Here is a 26,374-nt window from a genome sequence, read left to right as displayed (position 1 = left end):
AGAGGACAGAGGGGTGAGACCAGAGGTTGCTGATTCAAGATCAGTCACCGAGGCTGTTCTTGGTGTAGTGGGCACTTAATTCTACAGGTGTGTTCTCACAGTGATTTTCTGTTTCCACTTTAGCAGGTAAGTGGTGCTCATATTAGCATTAGCACAACAGATTGGTTTGGTCTTTCTGTCTGGAAAGAATGTGTTGCAAGAGCTATCAGCTGTTGCAGTCTTTCACTTTGGGAACTATACCTCAAAGAAATAATCCTAAAACACTTTTTAAATATATTGTTTAAAAAAAAAAAAAAAAAACAAAGCCAGATGGTAAGTAGATAATAAGAGAGGGGCTAAATAATATAGAGCAATGATTGAATATTACTTCACCATTTAAAATGACCAGTATATGGGAATTAGTAATGTAGAAACAGAATAATGTTTGTTAAAAAAAGAATACTCCAAAATATCAATTAATTACAGTTTTGCTAATACATCTATGTACATTAACAAAGAATGAGAAAAATTAGAGAAAAAGCCTCTTTTTCTCTAAAAAATTTTTTTCAAGTCTATAAAATATTTTAAGGGCACCTGGGTGGCTCAGTCGGTTGAGCATCTGACTCTTGTTTTTGGCTCAGGTCATGATCCCAGGATCATGGCATCAAGCCCTGCATTGGGGCTAAGTGTGAATGGAGCCTGCTTGAGATCTTTTCTCTTTCCCCCTCTGTCGCTCTCCCCTGATCGTGTGCGCGCGCTCTCTCTCTCTCTCTCTCAACCTCTCTAATTAAAAAAAAAAAGTCTATAAAATATTTTAATAGTGAATAAAAAATACAATGTCCTATAAACTCTTACTGGGCAGGGCAAATGGAATTAGAAAAAGTATAAGGATCTACCTTAGGCCCTCCCTTGACCAAAACAGAAAAAAATAAGTAATCCCAGGGCAGGTGAGGACTTGTATCAGAATGATTGTGATATAAATCTGGAACACTTTACCTGGGACATCGCACCCGCACAGAAATATATTTTTACAAGAAACCAAGACACCGTTCCTATCACCAGCCCACCGCCTCTCCACCAAAAGACAAAACCATGTAAGTTATCTACAGGCGGGTATTCACAGACTAGAGACACACAGATTGAATGGGAATTGGGTCTTTCTGAAACATCCGCTCACTCTGCGCTACCCAGGACACCAGCTCTACCATTTTCAAAAGCTTCGGCAAGTGAAGTGTGAAACTCGCCTCCTAGGGGAAGCTCTGATCACGGTGACCCTAGTTCCCCACTTGAAATTCGTACACAGCCTTTCTCGCCTGCACCAGCGGCTGGCAAGCTTGTTCTCGAAGCTCAGGGGACAGAAGTACGGGTCTCTTTGTGGAATACCTTGAAATAGTGATGGATTTACTTTGGTATGAACAATAAGGAACGGGTCAAGTAGGAAATACTGCTTTAATCTGCTTATTGCAATACAAAATCACACATGAAAAAAAATTAAGGGTGAAAGGCTATTTTCAAGTTTTGATGAAAATTCTCTCATACACAATTTGTTCTCCAACTGGTCATCTGAGAAAAATTTATGGAACTAAAATATAAAACCAAGATAAAAGCATATCCGTTGATTTCCTTTTTTTCTGTGAATTTAGCAATAGAATGTGCTGACTGGGTCACTAAACAGAGAGGACGACTTTAGAATCACTGGTCTGGCTCATTCATTTTGTCCATAATGGCACCCTTCCTTGTGATTGGTCTTTGTTTACATGCATTAGTAGTAGTAATAGTGGTGGTATTTTAAAATTATAATTCCAGTATAGTTAACATACAGTGTTATATTAGTTTCAGGTGTACGTATAGTGATTCAACAATTCTATACAGCGCTCAGTTCTCATCACGACAGGTGCACTCCTTAATCCCCATCACCTCTTTCACCCACTCCCCGCACCCCGCCCCCAACCTCTGGTAACCATTAGTTTGTTTTCCGTAGTTAAGCGTCTGTTTTTTGGGTTGTCTCTTTTTTTCTTTGCTCGTCTGTTTTTTTTCCTAAACTCCACATATGAGTGAAATCATATGGTATTTGTCTCTCTCCACTTACTAGTATTATTTTTAACTCTTAGCTCGGCAAAACAAAATTTCTCATTTTCAAAGCTTTTCTTCCACCAGAGCTGAGGAATATTTGTTTCTGCACATCCTTTCCCCCTACCCACTTGGTCAGCTTGAGCAAGTGATAAGCAAGTGAGTAAATGAAGAAAGTTCCCAAACAGTAGTGGTAAAAATCAAAGTCATATTTTAATTTTGGAAACCCCTGCCAAAAAAAAAAAAAAATTGCTAAGCAGGACACTTCCCAAGGACAGACAGAGTTATGTTGCCCCCAACTAGCTCTGCCCTGCAGGCTCCCGACTGATAACCTCTCTGACCTCCCCCATCAGCAAGGAGATCGGACCAGGTGACTTTCGATCCAGTCCTAACCTTCCGTGATGCTAAGTCCTGCACTTCCTAGTTTCCTGGCTTCAAATCTTGGTCACGGTACACCCCATTTCCTGCCTTCCTGAGAACTGGCTAGGCCCCTGCACACAGCACGGAGGCCCATTCCTTGCGTAGCCATTGGCCCTGACCTTGGCGAGTCACTTCGCCCCTCTGGGTCTTCTTTGGCCAGTCACCCATGAGGAGGGTGGAGACGTCTAGCAGCTTCCTGCCTGTCTCACAGGAGTCGTAAAGGCCAGTACAACTTCACAAAGGATGAATTCCTCCAAGGAAGATCCTGCCTGAGTAAAATATTTCAATACTTCAGCTGTAATTATTGCCATGATATTCAGGAATCATGAGGGATGAGAAGAGAAGGCGCTGCTGTAAGTATGTCTTGTATTTATGGTAATGGAGAAGAAAGAGACCTTAGTGGCCACCTAGGGACCCACTTCATTTACAGATAAAGACATGGAAACTGAGAATGTGTAAGTGGTGAAGTCCAGATCATAAGCTTAATAATGTGGTGTGGTTGCAGTCGGAGCCTAGATCTCTGGCTCGCAGCCCAGGGTTCTCCCACTACATCACAGAAGATGCCCTGGGATCAGCTCTTGGTTTTCAAGACTTGCAGGATGGTGCTAGGGACTGAACATGCATGCAAGGTCAGCTCTGATTCAATGAAGAAAACTTACCCAGTAAAGTTATTCAGTGTAGGCAACCTACGGGCACTGGTGAGGCCAAAGAACCAAACAACCAGATGATGCTCAAAAATCCACTTTCCCCCCAATTCCCACTTCATCAGAGGACTAGAGTCAATCTGCTTTGAGACAACCTGGCAGCCCATCGGTATGAAGGAACACAGAGGAACCCCAGAGTCCCATTCCTGATGGTCAGGTTGGTCTTGCTTTCTTCTCCCAGGTCAAGGTGCTTGGAATAACTGCCAGAAAGGTCTCAGTAATGAGAAAAGGCTGATCCCCAGCTTGGAGATGGAAGGACACTGTGGACTGCCATCTTTGCCTTCTACCTTGTTCATTATCACGTTCAACACAGATGTCCAGATTTGTGATCTCTTGTTCTTCCCATCAGGACATTTTTTTTTTTTAAGATTTTATTTTATTTTTTTAACATTTTTTTTTCAACGTTTATTTATTTTTGGGACAGAAAGAGACAGATCACGAACGGGGGAGGGGCAGAGAGAGAGGGAGACACAGAATCGGAAACAGGCTCCAGGCTCCGAGCCATCAGCCCAGAGCCCGACGCGGGGCTCGAACTCACGGACAGCGAGATCGTGACCTGGCTGAAGTCGGACGCCCAACCGACTGCGCCACCCAGGCGCCCCTAAGATTTTATTTTTAAGTAATCTCTCCACCCACTCTGGGGCTCAAACTTACAACCCTGAGATCAAGAGTCGCATGTTCTACCAACCTAGCCAGCCAGGCACCACCATCAGGACATCTGTTATAATTTCATTTATTTATTCAACACATGAATGAAGCACTAATGATAATGTGGGGCCCTGCCGTAGGCACCAGAAAGCGAGAGGGGACTTAGGATTTCAGAGCCTTCGTCTTTTGGGGGTCCAGGATTCTTTCCTATAATTATGCATTTTTCTTGAGAGGGGGTCCTTAGCTTGGATCAAATCTGTAGACCTGTAACAGTTAAGAACTTTACCCCATGCACCTGTTTTCTTGGTCAGTGTCCTCATCCTGCCCATTGAGTTGAGCTCTCAGGGGCTGAGCAAGTGAGAACAAGTGAGGATGTTCATCTGGAGCTCTGGGATTTTCTGTGGAACCTCAAGAGGCTGTGCCTGTCCACCTAAACCCAGGCGCACATCTGTGACTTCTCCCTCAGGCACTGATGCCCTCCCTCAGGTCCTGGCCCAACAGCGGTGGCCCTGGACCTTGGTGAGCCCTGGAGAGGCCACAGTGTCCCATGGACAGATGCCAAGCCACTTTCTGGCACACAAAGACCCTTTTATTCAGCCCTGCTGGTCCTTCAGACCTTTCTGCTTCTGCAGAGAGGGGCGGGGGCGTGGTGGGAGGGGTTCAGGTTCAAGAATTTCCTGTTTGTTCTCTTGGGAGTCCTGCCCTACTCACTGCCCTGAGGGACCTTGTGGCCTCTGAGTAGCTGACTGGGAATTGGCTGTGTGGTTATCCCACTGTGTTCTGATGACAGCTGGTGTCCCCTCTGCTCATCCTATAGAAGTGGTTTCGCAGAAGGATAGCCTGGTAAATGCCTCCTGCGAGAACCTTGGTATATTAGTTTCACGTGTCATTTGATACAGACATTCAGAATGACATTGCTGCTTGTTGGGGAGAGAGGAGCGAATGTCAAGACAAATCGGAGTCAGAACTGGGGCTTCGGGGGTGCCGACCCGGCCAGATAAGCATTTTTCTCTTTGCCTGTGCTGAGTTCTATTCTTTCTTCCTCTGTAGAGAGAAGACACGGTTCAATGTGTAGACCTTCTCCCTCTCCAGCATCTCCACCCTCCAATTCCAGGACATCATTAGGACAGGTGAAAACAAAAGCCTGTCTCAGCGGCCAGAACTCTGCCAACAGCATCTCAAAGCCATTCAAAACGCCCAAAGACAATCTACTTACCTCCAGCAGCAAACAGCACACGGTCTTTTCTGCGAAGGGATCAAGGGACAAAGCATGGTGAGTGTCGGGCACTGGCAGCCGGCAGCTGCCTGTCCCCCACCCCTCCCCTTGTCCCTGTCACCACAGGAAACCATGTTTACTCTCTGGCTTTGTTCCTGGGCATCGAGTCTGGGAATTTGGGGAATGAGGGGGGAATGGGACAGAGAAGTGGAATGATGGGGTGAGAAACCCAAACTCCAAGAGGGAACCCAGGACCTGAAAGCACTACATATGCCTGACAGGGGACACTTTGCTGTCCCTGAGAGCTGAGCCAAGTTGGGTCTCAGGAAAGGGTAACAGGGAAATATTCCTCAGTTATGCGGTCATCTCTCAATTTTCTGCCCCAGTGAAGAGAAGCATTGAGGTAAATCATCAAAAGCTCAAACAGTTTGCCTAGGGGGTGTGAGACCACGGGCCAGCCCCTTGGCCCTGGGAGGCGGGCCCCCGGTGAGCCTCCCTGCCTCAAACAGCCAGGCCTCGGCTCAGGGAATAGCTGCTCACAGAGGCACAGAGGTCATTGGGAGCTGACCACTGGAGGAAAAGAGGAAATCCAAAGAGAATGGCACCCCTTTGATGGGGTGGGGGAGAGCTAGCTGCAGGGGGCCCGTGAAGCATCAGAATCTTTTGGTTCATTTTTTTTGTTTTAATCTCAGTCTTTACCCAAGAGTCAGAAAAGGTTACCCATGGGCTGGACAGTTCAGGAACCAAACTGGAAAGGAGGACAGGAAGCAAAAGGCAAATGTCTTCAAATGCTGACAGCCTCTACTTGGAACACCTAGGACGGGCTTATGACAGAGCCTGTAGCCTTCTCGGTCGGGCGTCGTGAAGGCAGACGGGATAAGTGTGGAGCCTGCCTAATTTATATATTTAAAGGGAAAAAGTGTTCTGTTAATTAATGATCGTTAATTACACTTAAGTTCATCCCTAGTAAAGCTGTGGACTGACATCATCCATCAATTTAATTTGTCACTGCTCTCTGGAAATTATGATGACTTTGTACAGAGCTCATTATGCCAGATCAATGAAAAGAGCGTCTTGCGATAGACTAGAAAGCTTTAGACACAGGTGTCAAGGAGGGAAGTTACCTGTCAAACAGGTGGGCCTTGTGGGCAAGCTGTGTTCTCTAGAATTGTTAGGGACAGAGCAGGTTAGGGAAGATCCAGCCGGAGAGTGACGGTTGGTGGCCCCTGGACCTGCTCGCACGGAGTGTGAGTCTCTATTTTATCAGTGACCTCGCAGAGCGCCTCCAAGCTTGTTTGCAGAGGCAGCACCAGGTGTCTCAACAGAAGCACAAGCTGTGGGATCCCCACCTGCCTACAGATCTCAGCTGGGTGGCTCTGGGCAAGTTGCTTGATCTGGTGTGTCTCAATTTTCCACATCTATAAAACGGAGCTGATAATAGCTCTATCCTGTGGCATCGTGTGAGGGTTAAGAGCGCTACAAAGCAGCAAGCGCAATGTCTGGAGCAGAGCACGCATTCGATACATATGTGACGATCATGTCATTGTTGTGTGCGCCAAAGGACGGAGCCCTTATAACTGGCAATAAAGGTCGAGATGTCCAATCTCTCTGAAACACTAGAGAAATGAAGTTGAAAAAGGACAAGGATAAAGTCACTGCTTCAGTGTCCAGAATGGAGGTACCGAGAAACCGGGCGAGGAGAGCTGGACAAGGGGCTCGTGAGGAATAAGCCAGAAGGAGAATCACGAGTTACAGAAGATCCTAGCATGAGCACCACAGATGTCCGATGATACACGTGGTCCCGGCAGGGTGAGACACGGCACCAAGCATTCTCGCGGGAGGCCAGCCTTCGGGGAGACCCCGGGTTAGATCAGTGTCCACACTCCGTGGAAGCCAACTCCACACGTGCTCATTAAGACCTGCTATAGGGCAGAAGGTGGTTCTGAAAATTAGCCAGGGCCCGAAGAAGAGCAACCAAAAGTGTCTCAAGGAGGGAAATCCTTCTTACGGAGAAAACAAAACAAAAAGGGCTCCAAAAACCAGAACGCTTGCCTTGTGTGAAGAGCAGAAAGCTAACGGGTGATGTGCCCACCTTCGAGCAGACAGATCTGAAGGCGGACAAGGGATGGGCCAGAAGGAGGCTCACTGCAGCCTTGTCCTCCTTTCTCACCTCCAGCCAGCCAGGCCGTCGTCCCCCTGCCCTCCGTCGCCCTCTGGGTATGTTTCAGGAAGGCTGTGAAGACTTTTCTTGGAGGCTGGGAGGGCTCCACCTCCGTTCAGGCAGACTTCTCTGGGAGCAGTATAGAAGAGCCAGCACTGAGCCAGGGGCAAAAAAAAAAAAGCCAATTCAAGCCCGGGCTTGGCCACAAACTTTCTGTGTGACCTGAACAAGTCACTTCACTTCTCTGAGGCCCATTTTCAAGCCTGAGTATTTTGTGATTCTAAGTCACAGTCCTCTCAAAAATTCTCAAAGGTTCCTCATTGCCTACTGGATTAAGAGTTAGGCCCCTAGCCCAACATAAGAGACCCTCTACAAACTAGCTCCAAACCCCCTAAATCGTCCAGTACCATCCCATTATCCCAGCTTACCCACTGTGTCTTCCTCTGGTACCTTTGCGTAGAACATCCATCCACCTGTCTGCACTCAATTTAACATTTAATTAGCACCTACTATAATACTATGTGCCAATTCGATAACAAGGCCTGAGGATACATAGGGCCCCCAATGTCTCCTATGGCATCCCTGTGCAAGATAGAAAAAGGCCTGGATACAGTTCCGTCCTAGAGTGCACAATTGGCTGATGGTCTTCGTCACCTACTTCCTCAATCAGACATCCTAGTGCAGTGCATAACCTGTACAACCGTACACTGAAGCCTTGGGGATGCAAGATTAAATAAGACACAGACTCTCTTAGGGAGTCTGTAAAAAGAGACATAAGCTAACACAGAATGCAATGGGATAAGAGCCAAGATATTTGTAGCACAAAAGACAGGCACCTACCTCAGCCTGAGAACTCAGAAAAGGTTTTTCAGAAGGGGTCACACATGAGCTGAATTTGAGGGATAAGTAGGAATAATATAGACAAAGAAAAGTGGATTACAATGGTAAATTTTATATATATTTTAACACAATTGTTTTTAACATTTTGAGTGTGGGAAGAGGGTCCCAGGCAAGGGGACCAGAATGTGCAATCGTATTTGCATGCGGGGAGAGGCGAGCAGGGCCATATTAGAAAGTTCCACTGGGTGTGCTAAGTGTGGTGACTGGGAGTCCATCCTGAAAGCCCCATGGGGCTGTTAAAGGAGCAGCTTTGAGCTGCCCCCAGTGTAAAGGATGGCTTGAGGGGCCACTCAGGAAGCAGTGAGGGTGTTTTTGCATAATTCAGGTGAGCTGTGGTGACGTCCTGTACCCAGGCAGCAGTCGTGGGCATGTGCAGAAGGAGCCAGCGGGGACAAATACTAGGGAGGAACACGCCACAGGACTCTGGTGTTCATTGCACACACAGCTTGCAATGCAAGAGAAGACTGGTCCAGACTTGGACAACTGGATGTTGACCGGTCCTGTCACTTTCTCAAGAGGAGGATAGAAAGGGCCAGAGTTTAGGGTGGGGAGAAGAGGATGAATTAAACTGGGAAGTCATTGGAGTATGAAGTAAAGGCATACCTCAAACATATTGAAGGTTCGGGTCCTGCCACAATGAAGCAAATATCACGATAAAGCAAGTCACATGAATTTTTTGGTTTCCCAATGCATATAAAAGTTATGTACACACTTCACTGTAGTCTGTGAAGTGTGTAATAGTATTGTGTCTAAAGAAAACAATGTATACACCTTAATTTAAAAATACTTTATTGCTATAAAATGTGCTAGTCATTATCTGAGCTTTCTTTTTTTTTTTCAATCTGAGCTTTCAATGAGACATAATCTTTCTGCTGGTGGAGGGTCTTGCCTCGAGTTGATGGTTACTGAAGGTTGGGTGACTGGCAATTTTTTTTTAATTTAATTTAATTTTTTAAATTTGCATCCAAATTAGCATATAGTGCAACAATGATTTCAGGAGTAGATTCCTTAGTGCCCCTTACCCATTTAGCACACACCCCCCTCCCACGACCCCTTCAGTAACCCTCAGTTTGTTCTCCATATTTATGAGTCTCTTCTGCTTTGTCCCCCTCCCTGTTTTTATATTATTTTTATTTCCTTTCCCTTATGTTCATCTGTTTTGTCTCTTAAAGTCCTCATATGAGTGAAGTCATATGATATTTGTCTTTCTCTGACTAATTTCGCTTAGCATAATACCCTCCAGTCCCATCCACGTAGTTGTAAATGGCAAGATTGCATTCTTTTTGATTGCTGAGTAATACCCCATTGTGTATATATATGTATATACCACATCTTCTGTATCCATTCATCCATCAGTGGACATTTGGGCTCTTTCCAGACTTTGGCTGTTGTTGATAGTACTACTATAAACATGGGGGTGCATGTGCCCCTTCGAAACAGCACACCTCTGTATCCCTTGGGTAAATAACCTAGTAGTGCAATTGCTGGGTCGCAGGATAGTTCTATTTTTAATTTTTTGAGGACCCTCCACACTGTTTTCCAGAGTGGCTGCACCAGCTTGCATTCCCACCAACAATGCAAAAGAGATCCTCTTTCTCCGCATCCTCACCAACATCTGTTGTTGCCTGAGTTGTTAATGTTAGCCATTCTGACCGGTGTGAGGTGGTATCTCATTGTGGTTTTGATTTGTATTTCCCTGATGATGAGTGATGTTGAGCATTTTTTCATGTGTCAGTTGGCCATCTGGATGTCTCCTTTGGAAAAGTGTCTATTCATGTCTTTGGCCCATTTCTTCACTGGATTATTTGTTTTTTGGGTGTTGAGTTTGGTAAGTTCTTTATAGATTTTGGATACTAACCCTTTATCTGATATGTTGTTTGCAAATATCTTCTCCCATTCTGTCAGTTGCCTTTTAGTTTTGCTGATTGTTTCCTTTGCTGTGCAGAAGCTTTTTATTTTGATGAGGTCCCAATAGCTCATTTTTGCTTTTGCTTCCCTTGCTTCTGCAGACGTGTTGAGTAAGAAGTTGCCATGGCCGGGGTCAAAGAGTTTTTGCCTCTAGGATTTGATGGCTTCCTTCCATCCATTTTTAGTTTATTTTTGTGTCTGGTGTAAGAAAGTGGTCCAGGTTCATTCTTCTGCATGTCGCTGTCCAGTTTTCCCAGCACCACTTGCTGAAGAGACTGTCTTTATTCCATTGGATATTCTTTCCTGCTTTGTCAAAGATTAGTTGGCCATATGTTTGTGCATCCATTTCTGGGTTCTCTATTCTGTTCCATTGATCTGAGTGTCTGTTTTTGTGCCATGTGGCAATTTTTAAAGTAAGACAACAACAAACAAAGTTTACCACATTGGTGGATTCTTCAAGAACGATTTCTCTGCAGCTTCCCATGCTGTTTGATAGCATTTTACCCACTTCAGAATTGGAATCAGCCCTCTCAAGCCCTGCCACTAAATTTATGTAATGTTCTCTTTTTTTTTAACGTTTATTTATTTGTGTGAGAGAGACAGCGTGAGCAGGGGTGGGGCAGAGAGAGGGGGGACAGAGGATCCGAAGCAGGCTCTGTGCTGACAGCAGCAAGCCCAATGCGTGGCTCGAACTCATGAACTGTGAGATCATGACCTGAGCTGAAGTTGGATGCTAAACCGACTGAGCCCCAGTTTATACAATATTCTAAATCCTCTGTCGTCATTTCAACTATTTTCTGGGCATCTTCCCCAGGAGTAGATTCCATCTCAGGAAACCACTTTCTCTGCTCATGCATCAGAAGCAACTCCTCATCCATTAAAGTTCCATCATGAGATCGTGGCCATGCAGGCCCATCCTCAGGCTCCTCATTCTCATCTCATTCCATCTTCTCATCCTAGTTCTGCTGTTTCCACCTGTCTGCAGTTACTTCCTGCACTACAGTCTCGAACCCCTCTTAATTCACTTAATAGTGAATTCTTTCCAAATGGTTTTCAGTTAACTTTGCCTAGATCCATCAGAGGAATTACAATCTGTGGCAGCTATAGCCTTATGAAGTCTATTTCTTAAATAATAAGACCTGAAAGACACAATGATTCCTTGATCCATAGGCTACAGAATGTATGTTGTGTTAGCAGGCATCAGAACAACATGAACGTCATTGTACCTACATCAGAGCTCTGGGGTGACCAGATTCATTGTCAATAAGCAATCCTATTCTGGGGCACCTGGGGCGCTCAGTCGGTTAAGCATCCGACTTCAGCTCTGGTCATGATCTCACAGTCCATGAGTTTGAGCCCGCGTCAGGCTCTGTGCTGACAGCTCGGAGCCTGGAACCTGCTTCAGATTCTGTGTTTGTCTCTCTCTCTCTTTCTGCCCCTCCCCCACTTGTCCTCTGTCTCTCTCTCTCTCAAAAATAAATAAACATTAAAAAAATTTTTTTAAATAAGCAGTCATATTTTGGAAGGCATCTTTTCTGAGTAGTAGGTCTCAACAGTGGGCTTCAAATACTCAGAAAACTATGTTGTAAACAGAGTGCCGTCGCCCAGGTTTTGTTGTATTGGTTAGAGAGCACAGGCAGAGTAGATTTAGTGTGATTCTTAAGGACGCTAGGATTTTCGGAATCATAAATGAGCATTAGCTTTAACTTAAAGTCACCAGCTGCCTTAACAGGAGAGTCAGCCAGTCCTTCAAAGCTTTAAAGCCAGGCATTGACGTCCCTCTCGCTATGAAAGTCCCAGATGGCATCTTCTTCCAGGAGAAGGCTGCTTCACCTGCACTGAAAATCTGTTGTTTAGTGTAGCCACCTTCATTAATGATCTCAGCTAGATCTTCTGGAGAGTTACTCCAGCTTCTACATCAGCACCTTCTGCTTCACCCTGCACTTTTATGTTATGGAGATTCCTTAAACCTCATGAACCAACCTCTGCTAGCTTCAAGTGTTTTTTTTCTGTCACTTCCTCGCCTCTCTCAGCCTACATAGAATTGAAGAGAGTTGGGCCTTGCTCTGGATTAGGCTTTGCTTAAAGGAATGTCGTGGCTGGTTTGATCTTCTGTCCAAGACCACTCAAACTTTCCCCTTAGCAGCAGTAAGGCTGTTTTGCTTTCTCATCATTCACGTGTTCACTGGAGTAGCACTTTTAATTTCCTTCAAGAACTTTTCCTTTGCGTTCACAACTTGGCTAACTGTGTAGTGCGAGGGGCCTAGCTTTTGGCCTGTCTTGGCTTTCCACAGGCCTTCCTCACTAAGTTTAATCGTTTCTAGCTTTTGGTTTCAAGTGAAAGACGTGTGACTTTTTTTTCCCTTGAATACTTACAGGCTATTGTAGGGTTATTCACTGGCCTGATTTCGATATTTTTTTTTAAGTTTATTTATTTATTTTTGAGAGCGAGAGAGAGCATGCAGGAGGAGCAGAGAGAGAGGGAGAGAAAGAGAGAGAGAATCCCAAGCAGGCTCCGCACTGTCAGCACAGAGCCCAACGTGGGGCTCGATCTCACAAACCGTGAGATCATGACCTGAGCTGAAACAAAGAGTCAGATGCCTAAACAACTTAGCCCCCCAGGTGTCCCTTGATTTCAATAATTGTCATGTTTCAGGGAATAGGGAGTCCCGAGGAGAGGGAGAGAGACAGGGAACAGCTGGTCAGTGGACCAATCAATACACGTGTTTATCACCTAGTTTGCGATCTCGTATGGTGGTTCGTGGCACCCCAAAACAATTATGACAATAGTAACATCAAAGATCGCTGACAACAAATATAATAATAATGAAAAGATTGAAATATTGCAAGAATTACCAAAATGTGACCCAGAGGCATGAAGTAAACACGTGCCATCGGAAAAATGGTGCCAATGGCCTTGTTCACTGCAGCGTTGCCACACAGCCTCAGTTTTTAAAAAAAAAAAAAGAAAAAAAAAGCACAGTTTGTGCAAAGTTCAACAAAGGGAAATGCAGTAAAACTAGGCATCCCTGTATCCGAGGAAGGTCCACATAGAGATGTTCGGTTGGTGGCATTGCACGTTTGGACCCAGAGGTCAGGAGAGAGGTGTGGGCTGGGAATGGAGCTTTGACAGTCATCAGTGGAGACACAGGCCTTGAGACCGTAGGTACAGATGCACCCTCTGGGGAAGGTACGTGGCTTGAGAGAAGCAGGGGCCGAGGGCAGGGCCGAGGAGAGTCGGGGCCCCGGGGAAGACGGCCCTGAGGAGGCAGGGACGGCAGAGTCGAGATTCTTCCCACAGCATCCTGGCCCTCTTTCCTGGTCCAAATCCCCCACTGCCTGTCCCACTGGCCACCTTCCTCTACCTGCCGTTCACGCATTCCCTCCGTGCAGGCCGCTGGTATGCTGGCATCTCCCTTTTAATTCCCAGGACCCTTCATTTTTACCTTTCCCATGACTCTGTCCATGGTCTGCCACAGGTGAGACCTCGTGTCATTCCTTCTGCTCAGAAGTAATTGCGGAATCTCCTGCATGGTGGGGCCTCACGCTCCACAAACATGGTCCCCTTGTCAGTAAATATTTGTTGAATTGAGTAAAATTGATCTGACCGTTGAAAAGGATTGTAAGATTTCTATTCTTGGGACAGTTAACCTTTTATCTACACGTGTTTGGGCTGGTGCCATCCAATGGAAATGTAATGTGTGACACGCATGGAAATGTAAATTTTCTAGCAGCCACGTTGGCAAAAGGGAAAGGAAACAATTTTTAATAATATAGTTTATTTAACCCAATATACCCACTATCTTATAATTTCAACATAAATCAGTGAGATAATTTTCTGGTTTTTTCCCTAATATATCCACTATCTTATAATTCCAACATATAATCAGTGAGATAATTTTTACTTTTTTCCTAATATATCCACCATCTTAGAATTTCAACGTATAATCAGCGAGATAATTTTTGTTTTTTTGTTCTACCAAGTCTTCGAAATCCTGTGTGTTTGACACCTACAGCACCCGTCAATTTGGACACCAAATTTTCATCAGAAATATTTTATCCATTTTTAGGTTTCATAAACAACTAGAGATCATAAAATGAATTCGCAAACCCAAGTTGTTCCAGACACACTTAAACATTTTCTTTCTTTCTTTCTTTCTTTCTTTCTTTCTTTCTTTCTTTCTTTCTTTCTTTCTTTCTTTTTTATGTTTATCTTAGAGAGAGAGACAGCATGCAAGTGGGGAAGGGGCAGAGAGAGAGAGGGAGACAGAGGATCTGAAGCGGGCTCTGTGCTGACAGTGTGGAGTCCGACACAGGTCTCAAGCCCACAAGATCATGACGTGAACCGAAGTCGGACACTTAACCACCCAGGTGCCCCTAAACATTTTCTAATAACTGAATCAAACTTATTCAAATTACATAAAATTCAAAATTCAGTTCCTCAACCACTTTTTTAAATGCTCAATAGCCACAAATGGCTAGTGGCTGCTGTGTCGGACCGCACAAACCTGGACACCTTGGCCAGGTGACCCTTGGTAAGCCCCTCTGGTTCTTTGATTCACAGGTGTATGAATGTGGCTCCTGGCGTCTCTGGGATGTTATGCTCCCCGCTGGAACTGATAGATTCTAGGGTGGAAGGAACATTTGCTCTTCTCCCACATTAGCCTGCCGCTATTAGGTGTGAGGTGGGAACCGGCCTGGAGGTCCCAGTCGGGCCGTGCAGAGACTCCCCTGCCCCAGAGGAGCTCTGTAGCAGCCCCTAGAGGTCAGAAAAGCATAAGTCTTGGGTGCAGGTGGTGGACTGTGGCCTTCAGATTAGACTTAACATCAGGTTAGGGGCGCCCTTTTCCAAGTAGCTCAAACTCCCATGTACGGAAATAAAAACGCCACTCCTGAGTTGAGGCTGACCTCCTGGCATCTCATGCAAGGTGAAATGGCCCGTGGGTTTGTTATTTGCTCCCTTCTGTGGATGGGGAGGTTAAAAAATAATTCCGCGTTAGAAGAAAGGGAGAAACAGAGAGGGCATCCTTATGCTACCAAATTTGTCCCGTGCAGGTCTGCCCAGCAGCACTCCCCGCGCCGCCCCCCCCCCAGCCCCCAGTCAGAGCCCCTCTCCACTGGTGCATGGTCCTGCAGGGGGTCAGGCCAGAGAATACCCTGCCAGTGGTCTTGCCATCCAGGTGTCCATGGAGCCCATAAAGGTGGAGGGAGGGGCACAAGATGATTCTGTCTCTAGGTGGAAGTCAAAAGGGACTTATGGCTATTCAGCCCTTTTGAGCTAAAATGAACATTTCAGCCTTTACTTCTGATTTCCTACTCAGCCAGGGGACTAGCCCCGCATAGGGACTAAGTCAGCCAGTCTGACTTTCCCACCTGCTGTCACTTCGGCTATCCTAGTCCAGGAAGGGAGCCATAGGGAACTGAAACCTGCAAACCCGTTGATGTGGGCGGGAGCAGGGAGGAGGCTTTCCTCCCTGCATGGCTTGTTGCCTTCTCTTTGGGCCTTATCAACCCACACGTGTGTGCTGAATGCTAAATACGCTCAGCTATTAAAAATGCAGGAGATGAGCCCGCTGCTCCAGAAGGAAAATGAGCCAGAGCAAAAGAAAAATCAGCAGGCTCCCTGGCCTCCTGCGTGTGCCCGGCAGTGAGGTGGGGGAGGGTGTCCCTCTCCTTCCTCAGGCAGGGCTCCTCTGGATGCTTAGAATGAGGTCTGTGTCCCCCTGGAGCAGTGGAGGTTTGGGGAGTAGGAGTGGTGTGGAAGTCTTTCCCAGCACTCTCTGCAGAGGGGGAAGAGCTGAGAGGCCCTGGCTGAGTGCCTTGGGAGAAACGAGGCTGGCTTATCGGTTCTTGCCTGGTGTTGCCATGAAGTGGGGGCAAGACCACGGCTCCGTATTAATGGCTCCCAGAGGACGTAGGGAGTCTTCTCCGGGCTCCCGCTTGGGGAAATCTCAGAGATCCGAAGTGCTGCAGACCCTCCAGGTGACCCAACTTACCCTCTGATCACCCAGATTCTTGGGATTCTTGCGGCGGCCTCTGCCTGGTCTCCCTACCCCTCACCGTGCCCTTCCCCAGTCTGCCGTCCACACCCCCCACCTGAGTACATCATGCCCCTGCCCTGCTCACAACTCTCCAGGGTCTCTCAGTTGTTTGCCTACAGAGCAGAGGCTTAACCTCTTCGGAGGTGGACATATGATCTGGCATTTCCCACTTGTCCAACTGCTGCCGCCAACACTTTTAACTCCTTCATTTCATATTCCAGGCGTCCCAGTCTATTTGTAGCTCCTCAGACGTGCCTCCATGTGCTGGCATGTGCTGTTTCCCTTACCAGAAGCAACCTCTCTGCATGTGTGTCACTTCCTCCATGAAGTCTCCCCAGACTTTTCTTTAACTTTTTTAAAAAATTTTTTTTAACGTTTATTTACTTTTGAGACAGAGAGAGACAGAGCATGAATGGGGAGGGTCAGAGAGAGGGAGACACAGAATCCGAAACAGGCTCCAGGCTCCTAGCTGTCAGCACAGAGCCCGACGCGGGGCTCGAACTCACGGACCGCGAGATTGTGACCTGAGCCGAAGTCGGCCGCTCAACCGACTGAGCCACCCAGGCGCCCCAACTTTTTTTTTTTTTTAATGTTTGTTTCTTTTTGAGAGAGACAAAGACAGAGCGTGGGTGGGGGAGGGGCAGAGAGAGAGAGGGAGACACAGAATCCGAAAGAGGCTCCAGGCTCTGAGCTGTCAGCACAGAGCCCGACACGGGGCTCGAACTCATGAACCACAAGATCAGGACCTGAGTCGAAGTCAGATGCTTAACCGACTGAGCCACCCAGGCACCCCTTCCCAGACTTTTATGCTTCTTCCTCTAAGCTCCCACTAGCACTCAAGCTACTGCTGTAAGAGCCTTCGTTGTCTATTATACTCATTTGCATCTTTATCCTCCCCTGCCTCCATCTGGACCTTTAGCTCCCTGGCCTCCTGTGGTGTAGCATGGAATCCAGCGTCCCAGCAAATATTTGCTAAGTGAATGAATAATGAGTGAATGAATGAAGGAGCTTGTGAAATAGAACTGCTCCTTTCCCCCTCCTCATGCGATTTTTCTGATGCTAAAGGAAACGATAGGTATAAATAGCTATCTTTTGAGTTCTGGGTGAGAAATCAGACTGCCAGGCTCCCATCATGGGACTGTTGTCCCTATCACAATTATGAGAGTTGGGAAGGGAGAAGTATGGTCCTGTATGATCAAAAGGAAAAACCTTTGTGCTCTGGCAAGAAGGGGAAGCTATTTTCCCTTAAATTAAGGAAGAGGCAAGTTCAGCGCATCCTTGTACCATGGCCTCTGCCTGCGTTTGCACCCATGTCCCAGGACGCACTTGACTGCGAGGAAAACCCTAATCAGAAGGGAACCAAGGAGTCGGTATAGCATCCCACAGAAGTCCCTCCCTAGACCCCACTTACAAATGCAGCCCCTCACACAAGACATGAGGGGGGCATTCTGGGGCTGGTTTTTACCCCTAGTGGTGCAGGTTTGGGTGTTAAGGGAGCAGTGGGGCAGAGGGTGAGGGGGGGAAAGGCAGGTAGAGGAAGGGAAGTAGATGGAGGTTACTGTGATGAGCCCCAGAGGGAGGGAATGGAAAGGGCAGTCATGAGAGGATGGGAGGAACAGGCCAGAATGTTAGAGCATCCGGGGGGACCATGTCCCTTCCAGGACACAGAGGCATAGGAACTGAAACACTTGAGTGCTGCAGGCTCACTGGGTTTCCAGATGATCAAGATAAGGACAATGGACAGCTCCTTGTGTAGAAACTCAGCTGACCTTGTCAAGTCCCAAAAGTGCTCAGAAATAGGGCCTAGAGTCTAGGGAAGGAACATACAGGCTAGGACAGCTGGGGAAGGAAACAAATGACATGACCGAGAAAGGGAGGAGGAGCCACAAAGATTAGTAGTCACCGTCCTCTGTGCTCACACTGCACATGGTACTTATTAGATGCCTCCAGAGCCTCACGTCTGCTCGGTGACAAGATGAGGAAGCAGCCCACACTGATGAAGAGAATGGTCCAAGATTACAGCTGGACGATGGTGGAGCTGGGACTCTACCCCAGGACTTCTCACTGCCAGTGCTAAGATCAGGTGCACCGTCCTGAGAGCTGCTTGAAGTCAAGCCCCACTGCTGCCCTTCACTTTGCTGATTGAATGCCCTGAGGCAACCTTTCTAAACCCCAGGTTCCTCCTCTATAAACTGGGGGTGAAGGTTAGGTACGATCTTCCATAGCCTCCTGGCCAGCAGTGGCAAGTGCTCAGTATATGAGTGTCAAGAGACAATGAGAGGAGGAGTGGATGGGGGGTGGGGATCGACAAGCCGCCCCCCCCCCTCCTTTGTAATCACTCTGGCTCCTCCACCAGGAAGGGAGACAGCTGCAGGCTGCCACTTACCTCCAGCGTTTGTTCTGACGGAGCACTGGTTTGGTTTTATTGTGTTATGTGACTTAACCTTCACTGAGAACATTAATTCACTCATCGACCATTCACCGAGCCCTTCCTCAGTGCCAAATAATGCATATGTCATTGAGGTAACTCCAGAGCAACATGGACACTTGGTCAAGGTCCTTGTCCTCAGGTAGCCCATTTTCTGGTCAGGCCACATTAACATAGAACTGAGACCTTGCCATTTGACATGATAAATGTGGCACAAACACCTAGGAAGGAACAGCCAGCCCTGAGAGAGAAGAGGACATTTCATCTGGATCTGGGCAGATGGGGGAGTATTCACCCGGAGGAGGGAGGAGGGCACCGCCACAGAAGGAACCGCCCAGCCCACATAAAGGCCAGGAGCCAAGCTGAGAGCTGGGTGTTTAAGGAGCGGTAAGAGCCCCACCAGGCTGTGGGGGAAGGTTCCCCAGGGCGCGGGCTGTGGGGGGCTGGGCTGTGAGGTTGGACTCTGGACAGCGGGGAGCCCGCCAAGCCTTTGGAACAGCAGGACGGCGGGGCCAGATTTGCACGGGAGCTGAGTGGAGGCTGAGAAGAGGCTGGGACGGAAAGACTGGTGGTAGGGATTTTCATCAGTGTTCAGGCGAGCAACGATGACCAGCAGGTAGACCTGTGAGTGACCGAATGTCAGGAAAGAGCCAAGGTCTCTGACTGGATGGTGATGTTGTGAACCAGAAGAGTTTGTTTTTTGTTTTTTGTTTTAATACAAAGTATTTAGTTTGGGACAAAGAATTTCCTGAGTCTGCTGTAGGTCCATGTCAAGTCTCCAGCTCTTGATGGTTTAAACAGTGTGCTCAGTGTTCTGGATGGAGGTGTTTGGGGTGCAGGGCTGCCTGCCCAGGATTCCATGTGGAGAAGAAAAGAGCAGAGTGAGTGACACCCTGGCTCCCAGGCCACTTGTGAGGGAAGACGCTCCCTGGGGCTCTTCATGTGTGAAGGACGGTGGGGAGCAGAGGCTGGGGCACCCACAGGCAGCCAGGGACACCGTGCCATTTGTGCATCCCCAGTCTGCTCAGAACAAGCTTCCTGAAAGCAAAAGCTGAGGACCTGAGCCCAGGGCTTGGCTCCGGGCCTCCCCTGGCAGGGGGTGAAGGAGGATGTTCTGTGAGGAGTCCTCTCCCCTCCCCACTGCCCCCCAGTCGGTGTTGGCTCCTGGGCCCGAGAGAGACAGTGAATGTCTTGGCTGTGCTGGGTCTGGAAGGCGAGGAACAGGCCGGGCAGACGGGAGCCGCCTGCAGCTCTGGTAGCGGGAGCCAATGACCTCTGGTGGCTACAGAGGGGAGCGCTCCTGCTTGCTTCTCCAGAGCCTGTCCTGGGCTGGGGGGGGGGGGGGGGGGGGGGGGGGCGGGGCGGGGTTGGGGTTCTGTTCTGCTCTACACCAGCGCTCCCTCCAGGATCCACTTGCTTCCTGGTCGCTGACATCTCAAGTCCTGCCCTCAGAGGCTCTGATACCATTTTTGCCTTGATGTGAATTTCACTCGGTATTCGTTTTAACTGACACTTTTAGTTGTCAGAGCAGGTGCAATTGGTCTGGCCTAGGGTTGGTCTCACACTCCTCCTGGATGCGCCACCCAAGGCAGCAGCACAGCAGGCAAGCTGGTCCAAGTGCACTCTAGAGACAGCCTGTCCTGCACGACTTACCCTGCTGTGCCAGGACTCTGTTTTCCCTTCTTCATCTTCCTCTCCTCTAGCTTGCTGATTTTTTCCCACAGTCTTAGGGCATTACGACTCACCAGGAATGGCATTTAGTGCCTGTTGATCTCCCAGCGGGTTTGGGGACCACCTTCTGAGCTCCGGGCCTTGCGAAACCCTGATTAACCAAAGTGCTGGAGAGACTTAACAGAGGCTGGTGCTGGGGCCTTCTGCCTCCAGGAAATCTGGAGCAGCTGAGAACCCATGCAGTCAGTCTTACAGAAGATGTCTTAGAGCCAGAAGGACCCCCGTTACCTCCTGCTCACTTTTCCTCCAGAATGCGTTCTCCAGCTGGGATCTCTAACCTCTCGTCCAGGCTTGGGCCGTGCATACAAGATCAGGGATTGAGAAACAATGGGGAAGGGAAGATGTCCTACCTAGTTCTGTTTTTCCTCTTCACTACACCCCCCAAAAGTGATCCTCCCCTGGGTGAATATGGTAAATATGGAAGGCCACCAGCCCCTTCCTCCTCCCGCCTTGTGTGGCCCTCCCTCCATTGTCGGACCAGAAGGCAAAGAGGACACAAGTTTCTGATGAGTTGCAGCCCAGAGGTATACCCCACAAGACTCAGGGTCAGTAGGGAGAGGGGACAGCACAATCTTCTCTCCCCTTTTTATTTTAGCTCCAATTTGTTGAAGGCCAACTGTGTGCCCAGCACTTTGCTAAGCACTCCGTTTGTATGATCTCATGTAATCACCTCAAATCTCTACCATGATCTTCATTTTACTGATAGGGAAACTGAGGCCCAGAGTGGTAAGTTCCTGAAATAAGGTAGGGAGGGCAGCCCCCATATGCCTATACGAGTCTGTCCCCGCCAAGGAGGCAGGGAGGAACTGAAACCGGCACATTTCCTCTTTCCAGGTCAGCCACCCTCTTCTAATTCTCACAGAAGTCCTTACGGGCTTGCTGAGGCCCTGGACTCGGGAAGTCTGATGGCTTTTCTACCATAAGGCAACTGGCAGGATTCGCATCTAGGTTTGTCTGATTTGAAGCCTATATTCCTAACGATTATCCTAAACTATCTTGCAACGCCCCGTAGAGCAATGACATCCAACCTTCCTTGTTTCACTTGCTCCTGGCCACTTTTACAATTCATCAAAGTCCCCAGGTTCATCTCTCCCCCATTCATAATGGGCTGAAGGGAAAGTCTCACATCTTCTCAGTGGCTAACCACCTCTCCTCCGAGTTGATGGAGATGTTGGCCCATCACCCAAGTCACTGATGGAGATGCTCTAACCTTCCTGGCCGGCGACAGGCCCCTGTGAGCTCTGCTGGGTACCGCTCTGGGCTGGCACGAGACCCCGCCACCCAATCTTTTTTGCCTCTGCTGCCAGGGCCTCTCACCCCCAATAGCTCTGTGGTCTGACCACGTTTTCCCAGTTTATTGAGGGTGGGTTATATGGGAGCGAATCCAAAGCTGTGCAAAGTCCAGGAGAGAGTAAACACAGTGCTTTCTCCCTGACCACCGGACCTGACCCTCAGCCACAAAATAATATTGGATTAATCTGGCAGGTTTTTTTTTTTTTTTAATTTATGTGCTCTGTGGTTGATTACCCTGTTTTCTGTTTGCTTAAGGTGTTTACAAATTGGCTTTCTAAAAGTTTTTCCCAATCTGTTTTTCCAGATTAAAAAAAAAAAAAAAATTGATTCATTCATCGGGATTTACATAGTGCCTCCTCTATCCATTGAGGACTTTGTAGCTCTGTTACTGAGGCTGATTCTTAGCAATTGCCTGACCCTCAGGCTTTAAGAATGTCCCAGGTATTTCTTCCACTTGAAGAATTTAAACTTGATGTAAATAATGTCCTGATAGCTGCTCCCAGAATGCATCCAAATGAGCCAAATTTAATTCCTTCTCTGAGGATCTTTTAAAATAGAGTAAATCCCCCCTTTTATTTGGGATGACTTAAATACTGTCACTGCTTAGAAGGCAGGAGGCTGGGTGAGGTGGCCTGTTCAAGGATCTGGCAGTGACTCAGAGATCCTCAAAATTCTGCCAGGCCAGTAGCACAGGCACATGGGCCTTTGTCGAAAGAATTGGTGGGAAGAAATCAGACAGCTGAGAACTCTCATCAGACACATAACCCACAGCACAAATACCATATGTCTTCAGGCTCTTGCCTGTCAAATCCATCTTTACCCTGCGCCGGTAAGTAGAGCAGAGCTGGCAACGATTTCTGCAGGCCTCCAGATTTTCTGAACCGTTCTTTTAAGACTTATCTGTTGATGATGAAAGAATAAATCAGATCCACAGGACCTTGTAGCTGGCAGGAGAGCAGCTGGTCCCGAAAGACACGGGTGGCCCTTGAAACGGCACCGTGAGATTCTTCCACCTCTGCTCTTTTGCAGACATCACCCCGGGCAGGAATCCACTTGGTGCCGGGAGAGCCATTTTTCTTAAAGCCAGAGCAGCCTCCTCGGTCCTGAATGATAAATTCAGACAGGCACTCAGGAAGAAGACATGGCAGCCAAAGCAGCAGAAAAGAAGCAAGGTAGATGTCTCCCCCACATAGCCAGGAGGCTGAGGGAGGACTTCCCAGGATCCCTTCCCTGGACCAGAGACAGAGATACAGGGCTAACAAGGAGATAACTACTCCCAGTATATTAGACACAGCAGGGGAACAAGACGCAGCCCTGGGCTCCCTGGCAGCGAACGAAACAGGCATTATGAAAGCAACAGGGACAGAGCCAGACTCACCTTTCCCTTTCAAACTCTGCTCCTCCAAGAAAGGACAATAGCGAGGTGATAAATGCAACTAATTGTGGGACTCAGGAAGTGTGTGAGTTGCATCCCTTAAGACAGAAAGGGAACTTGAAACTTGAGGGGCTTGGGCTTTCCTGGGGAGGGAGGCGGTTACTGCCAGGCTTGTTTATCACCTGAGCAAACAGTGATAAACTGCTTAGTCATCTGGGTGTTTCCAACTACCCACCCCTCCCAGCCCCCCGACCCCACGTGGAGATGTTTGAGTTAGTGCGATTCCATGCGGGGGAGATACCCACACTGAGAAAGCAGCGGTCAGAATCTTTTGGCTTCTTTCCAATGGAAAAAATTAAACCTGTTATTCAGGGTCCACTGCCCAGGGCTGGGACACTGTACTGGCCAGCGGTGATGGTAGGGGAAGTGGGACAGTGAGAAAGGGCACCATGGGAGAAAGCAGAAAGCAGGAGGCAGTCGTGAGATGATGGTTTCCAGACAGCCGCACCCTCACACCCTGGAGTGTAGACACACGCGGGATGTGTGTGTAAGTGAAGCAGGGACCAGGGCTCTCAGCTGAAACGAGATGGAATGTCTGGGATCGGTTTTCCAAATTGTGTGGCACCATCTTGGAATCATTTCCTCCTTTGTTCGTTAGTTTATGATCTGAGAGCTGTTGCCAACAGTAGTGGAGAAAAGAGACTAAATATTCCAGTGGACTGATGGCTGACATTTATCTTGGGGAATCAGGTTGGCAAGAGCAAACAGGAAGGCTTTTCACCTCTCTCTCTCTCTGATTCTCCTTTCTTCTAAGGATGTGTTTGACCCTGCCCACCACCACTGAGCTGCCTGCTTCCCTGCTTTAACTCCCAGCAGAAGTACCTTCTCAACTCAGACCAGAGGCAGGTTACCTTAGAGGGGAAGCCCAAAACCTTAGGGGCAGAGGGACAACCAAAGATAAAAGTATCTGGGTCAGGGGTGCCTTGCTGGCTTAGTCAGAATGGCATGCAATTCTTGATCCCGGGGTTGTGAGTTTAAGCCCTACATTTTGGGTAGAGATTACTTAATATAAAGTCTTAAAAAAAAAAAAGTATCCAGGTCAGTTCCCAGGTTCTCCTCCTTCACTCTATCTACAGCCCTTCTCCATTTAGTTACTGGACACCCTTAGAATTCCAGCCTAAAACAAATGAGTCTTCTATCCCCTCCCACTGCCAAGATGGGTCCCAATTACTTGGCATCAGAGACGTTTACTCAGGGGCTCAGCTCCTTACAATTCATCTGGTCTTTGGAACCCTTGGAAACACTCTTAATCAGATTTTTTCCCTAACGCCTCCCATTCCAATGCAAGAAAACTCCGTCCCAGGGAACTTCACAGTAGCCTTCTCTTCTAATTTCTGATGGGCTCCAATTCCACATCCTGCCTATGGGCATTGGGATTGAAGTCTGGAGTTCTGGAAGCATTGGCAGTAGAGGGTGTGACTGCACCACACTTGTTATATAGTGGAGAAAATTCCAAGTTGGGAGATCAGTCACAGATATTAGCTCACCTGGCTCAAGCTCACTCACTACCACACAGTTGGAAAGAAGCGTTACCAAAGAGATGAGTCAGCTGGCACTGTTCCAGATGGCTGGACCGAGTGGACCTGTGCTCTCGTGGCTGAATTAAGGAGCATGTTGGAGTTGGACGTTGACTTTAGGGGAGAAACACAAACTGTACCATGAGCATTTGAGGACCATTTGGCTTGGTGTTTACATTTATTTCAGTTCTTACGATTGCTCTAGATTATTCCAGCCCAACATTATATCTTTGTCGGCTGAACTCATGGGTACTCAGCATGTGCCCTGGCCATTTTCCACAGAAACTAGAGGCCTTCCCTTTACTCATACCAGCTCATGCAACAACAGCCTGAAACCCCAGGGCCCTAATTTCCTTTCCTGAATTTACTGGGCTTCACAAAGAAGGATATCAGAGAAGGCCACTCAGGCACTAGAGAATCCTCCCACCCAAAGTTGAACTTTTTATTCTAAAAAAACAGAAATCAACAGATCAGGACAAAGGTGACTAAATCAATAAGAGCTTTATTTTATTTTATTTCATTTCTCGAGAGGGGGAGAGGGAGCACCTGCGTGGGTGGGGGAGGGGCAGAGATAGAGAATCCTAAGCAGGCTCCATGCCCAGGGCATCAGGCTCCATCTCACAGCGGTGAGAACATGACCTGAACCAAAATCAAGAGTCAGACACTTAAGTGACGGAGTCACTCAGGCGCCCCTCAACAGGAACTTTTTAAGCAGGCCTTTATAATATGTGTTTTTAAAGCCAGGATATTGACATGTAATTTAAGTTCCATGAATTTTGTGATTTGTTGGGGGGGAGGGAGTGGTTTGTATTTTTACTTGTGATAAAATAAGCATAAGAAAATGTGCCATTCTAACCACTTTTAATGTATAGTGTTAAGTACATTCACGTTGTACAACCAATCTCCAGAACTCTTCATCTTGCAAAATGGCAACTTTATACCCATAAATAATAGCTCCCTGTTCTCCCCCAACCCCAGCCCTTGGCAACCATATTTCTCCTTTGTGTCTGTATGAATATGACCACTCTAGGTACCTCACAAAAGTGGAATTTTCTGATGTTCGTCTTTTTCTGACTGGCTTGCTTCACTTAGCATAATGTTCTCAATGTTCATCCATGTGTCAGAATTTCCTTCCTTTTTAAGGCTGAATAATATTCCACTGAATGGATATACCACAGTTTGTGTATCCAGACAGCCGTTAATTGTCGTTTGGGTTGCTTTCACCTTTTGGTTGTTGTGAATTATGCTGCTGTGAACATGGGTGCACGCCTATCTCTTCAAGACCCTAATTTGTATGGTTTGTGTCTTTTAAAATTGAGTGAGGGAAGGAGCCTAGAAGAATCCCATGTCCCATGGTTTTACATTTTTTTTACCATTCAGAAAAAAAAAAAAATCAGGAATGCAGCACTAATTTCAGCAGGCAACCTCTTTCCAGCTTCTTACCGTGCTGACTTTTCAAGGGCTTCTTGTGCTTCAGTGCTTTGTGAGTACTTTGCAAATTGCCATTAATAGAAGGTAGCAGCAGTCGGGACATAACTCAGTGATTGAGACACTGATCAAAGACGAAATTATCAGGGACTTAGTGTATTACTGAAACCCACTGTTCCACTTTCCCTTCATGCAGGACTTGAAATCCCACACCATCCTTCCCCAGGTCAAGAAAGCACATGGTCCGAGGGTAAAGTGGGTGAAGTCCAGCGACAATCTGCTTAACCACTGAGTGCCCTTCTCACTGGCAAAGACCTATAAATAACACCTGTGATCCTGTTTCAAAGTTAGCAAAGAGGCAAGGGCTCAGGGGTCACTAAAATAATTTCATGAACAAATTGGTCCAAAAAACGATCTGTGACTAAATCTGAGAGGAGCCAGCCAGCCATGTGGACAGATGAGACTCCTCCCCTGCAGAATCAGCCTCTCTCTCAT

At 47.5% G+C, this 26,374-nt stretch overlaps 1 protein-coding gene across 13 annotated transcripts in view; it reads left to right on the top strand.

The window, feature by feature from the left end:
- Positions 1-26,374, top strand: part of ATXN7L1 (ataxin 7 like 1) — a 254,775-nt gene that overhangs the window by 193,599 nt on the left and 34,802 nt on the right. For 11 of the 13 annotated variants that reach the window (XM_040472901.1, XM_040472903.1, XM_040472902.1 and 8 more), the window contains one exon: positions 4,872-5,094. In XM_040472901.1, the coding sequence (XP_040328835.1) occupies positions 4,872-5,094 (223 nt within the window). Of the gene's footprint in view, positions 1-811; positions 1,074-4,871; positions 5,095-18,406; positions 19,357-26,374 lie in introns of those variants that run through there. The other 2 variants (XM_040472910.1, XM_040472912.1) reach the window with 2 other exon arrangements.

This window comes from Herpailurus yagouaroundi, unplaced genomic scaffold (genome assembly GCF_014898765.1).
Source record: "Herpailurus yagouaroundi ecotype Mexico unplaced genomic scaffold, PumYag 100, whole genome shotgun sequence".
Lineage (NCBI taxonomy): Eukaryota > Metazoa > Chordata > Mammalia > Carnivora > Felidae > Herpailurus > Herpailurus yagouaroundi.
The sequence above is the reverse complement of the archived record's forward strand: the minus strand, read 5'-3'. Positions and strand labels throughout refer to the sequence as shown.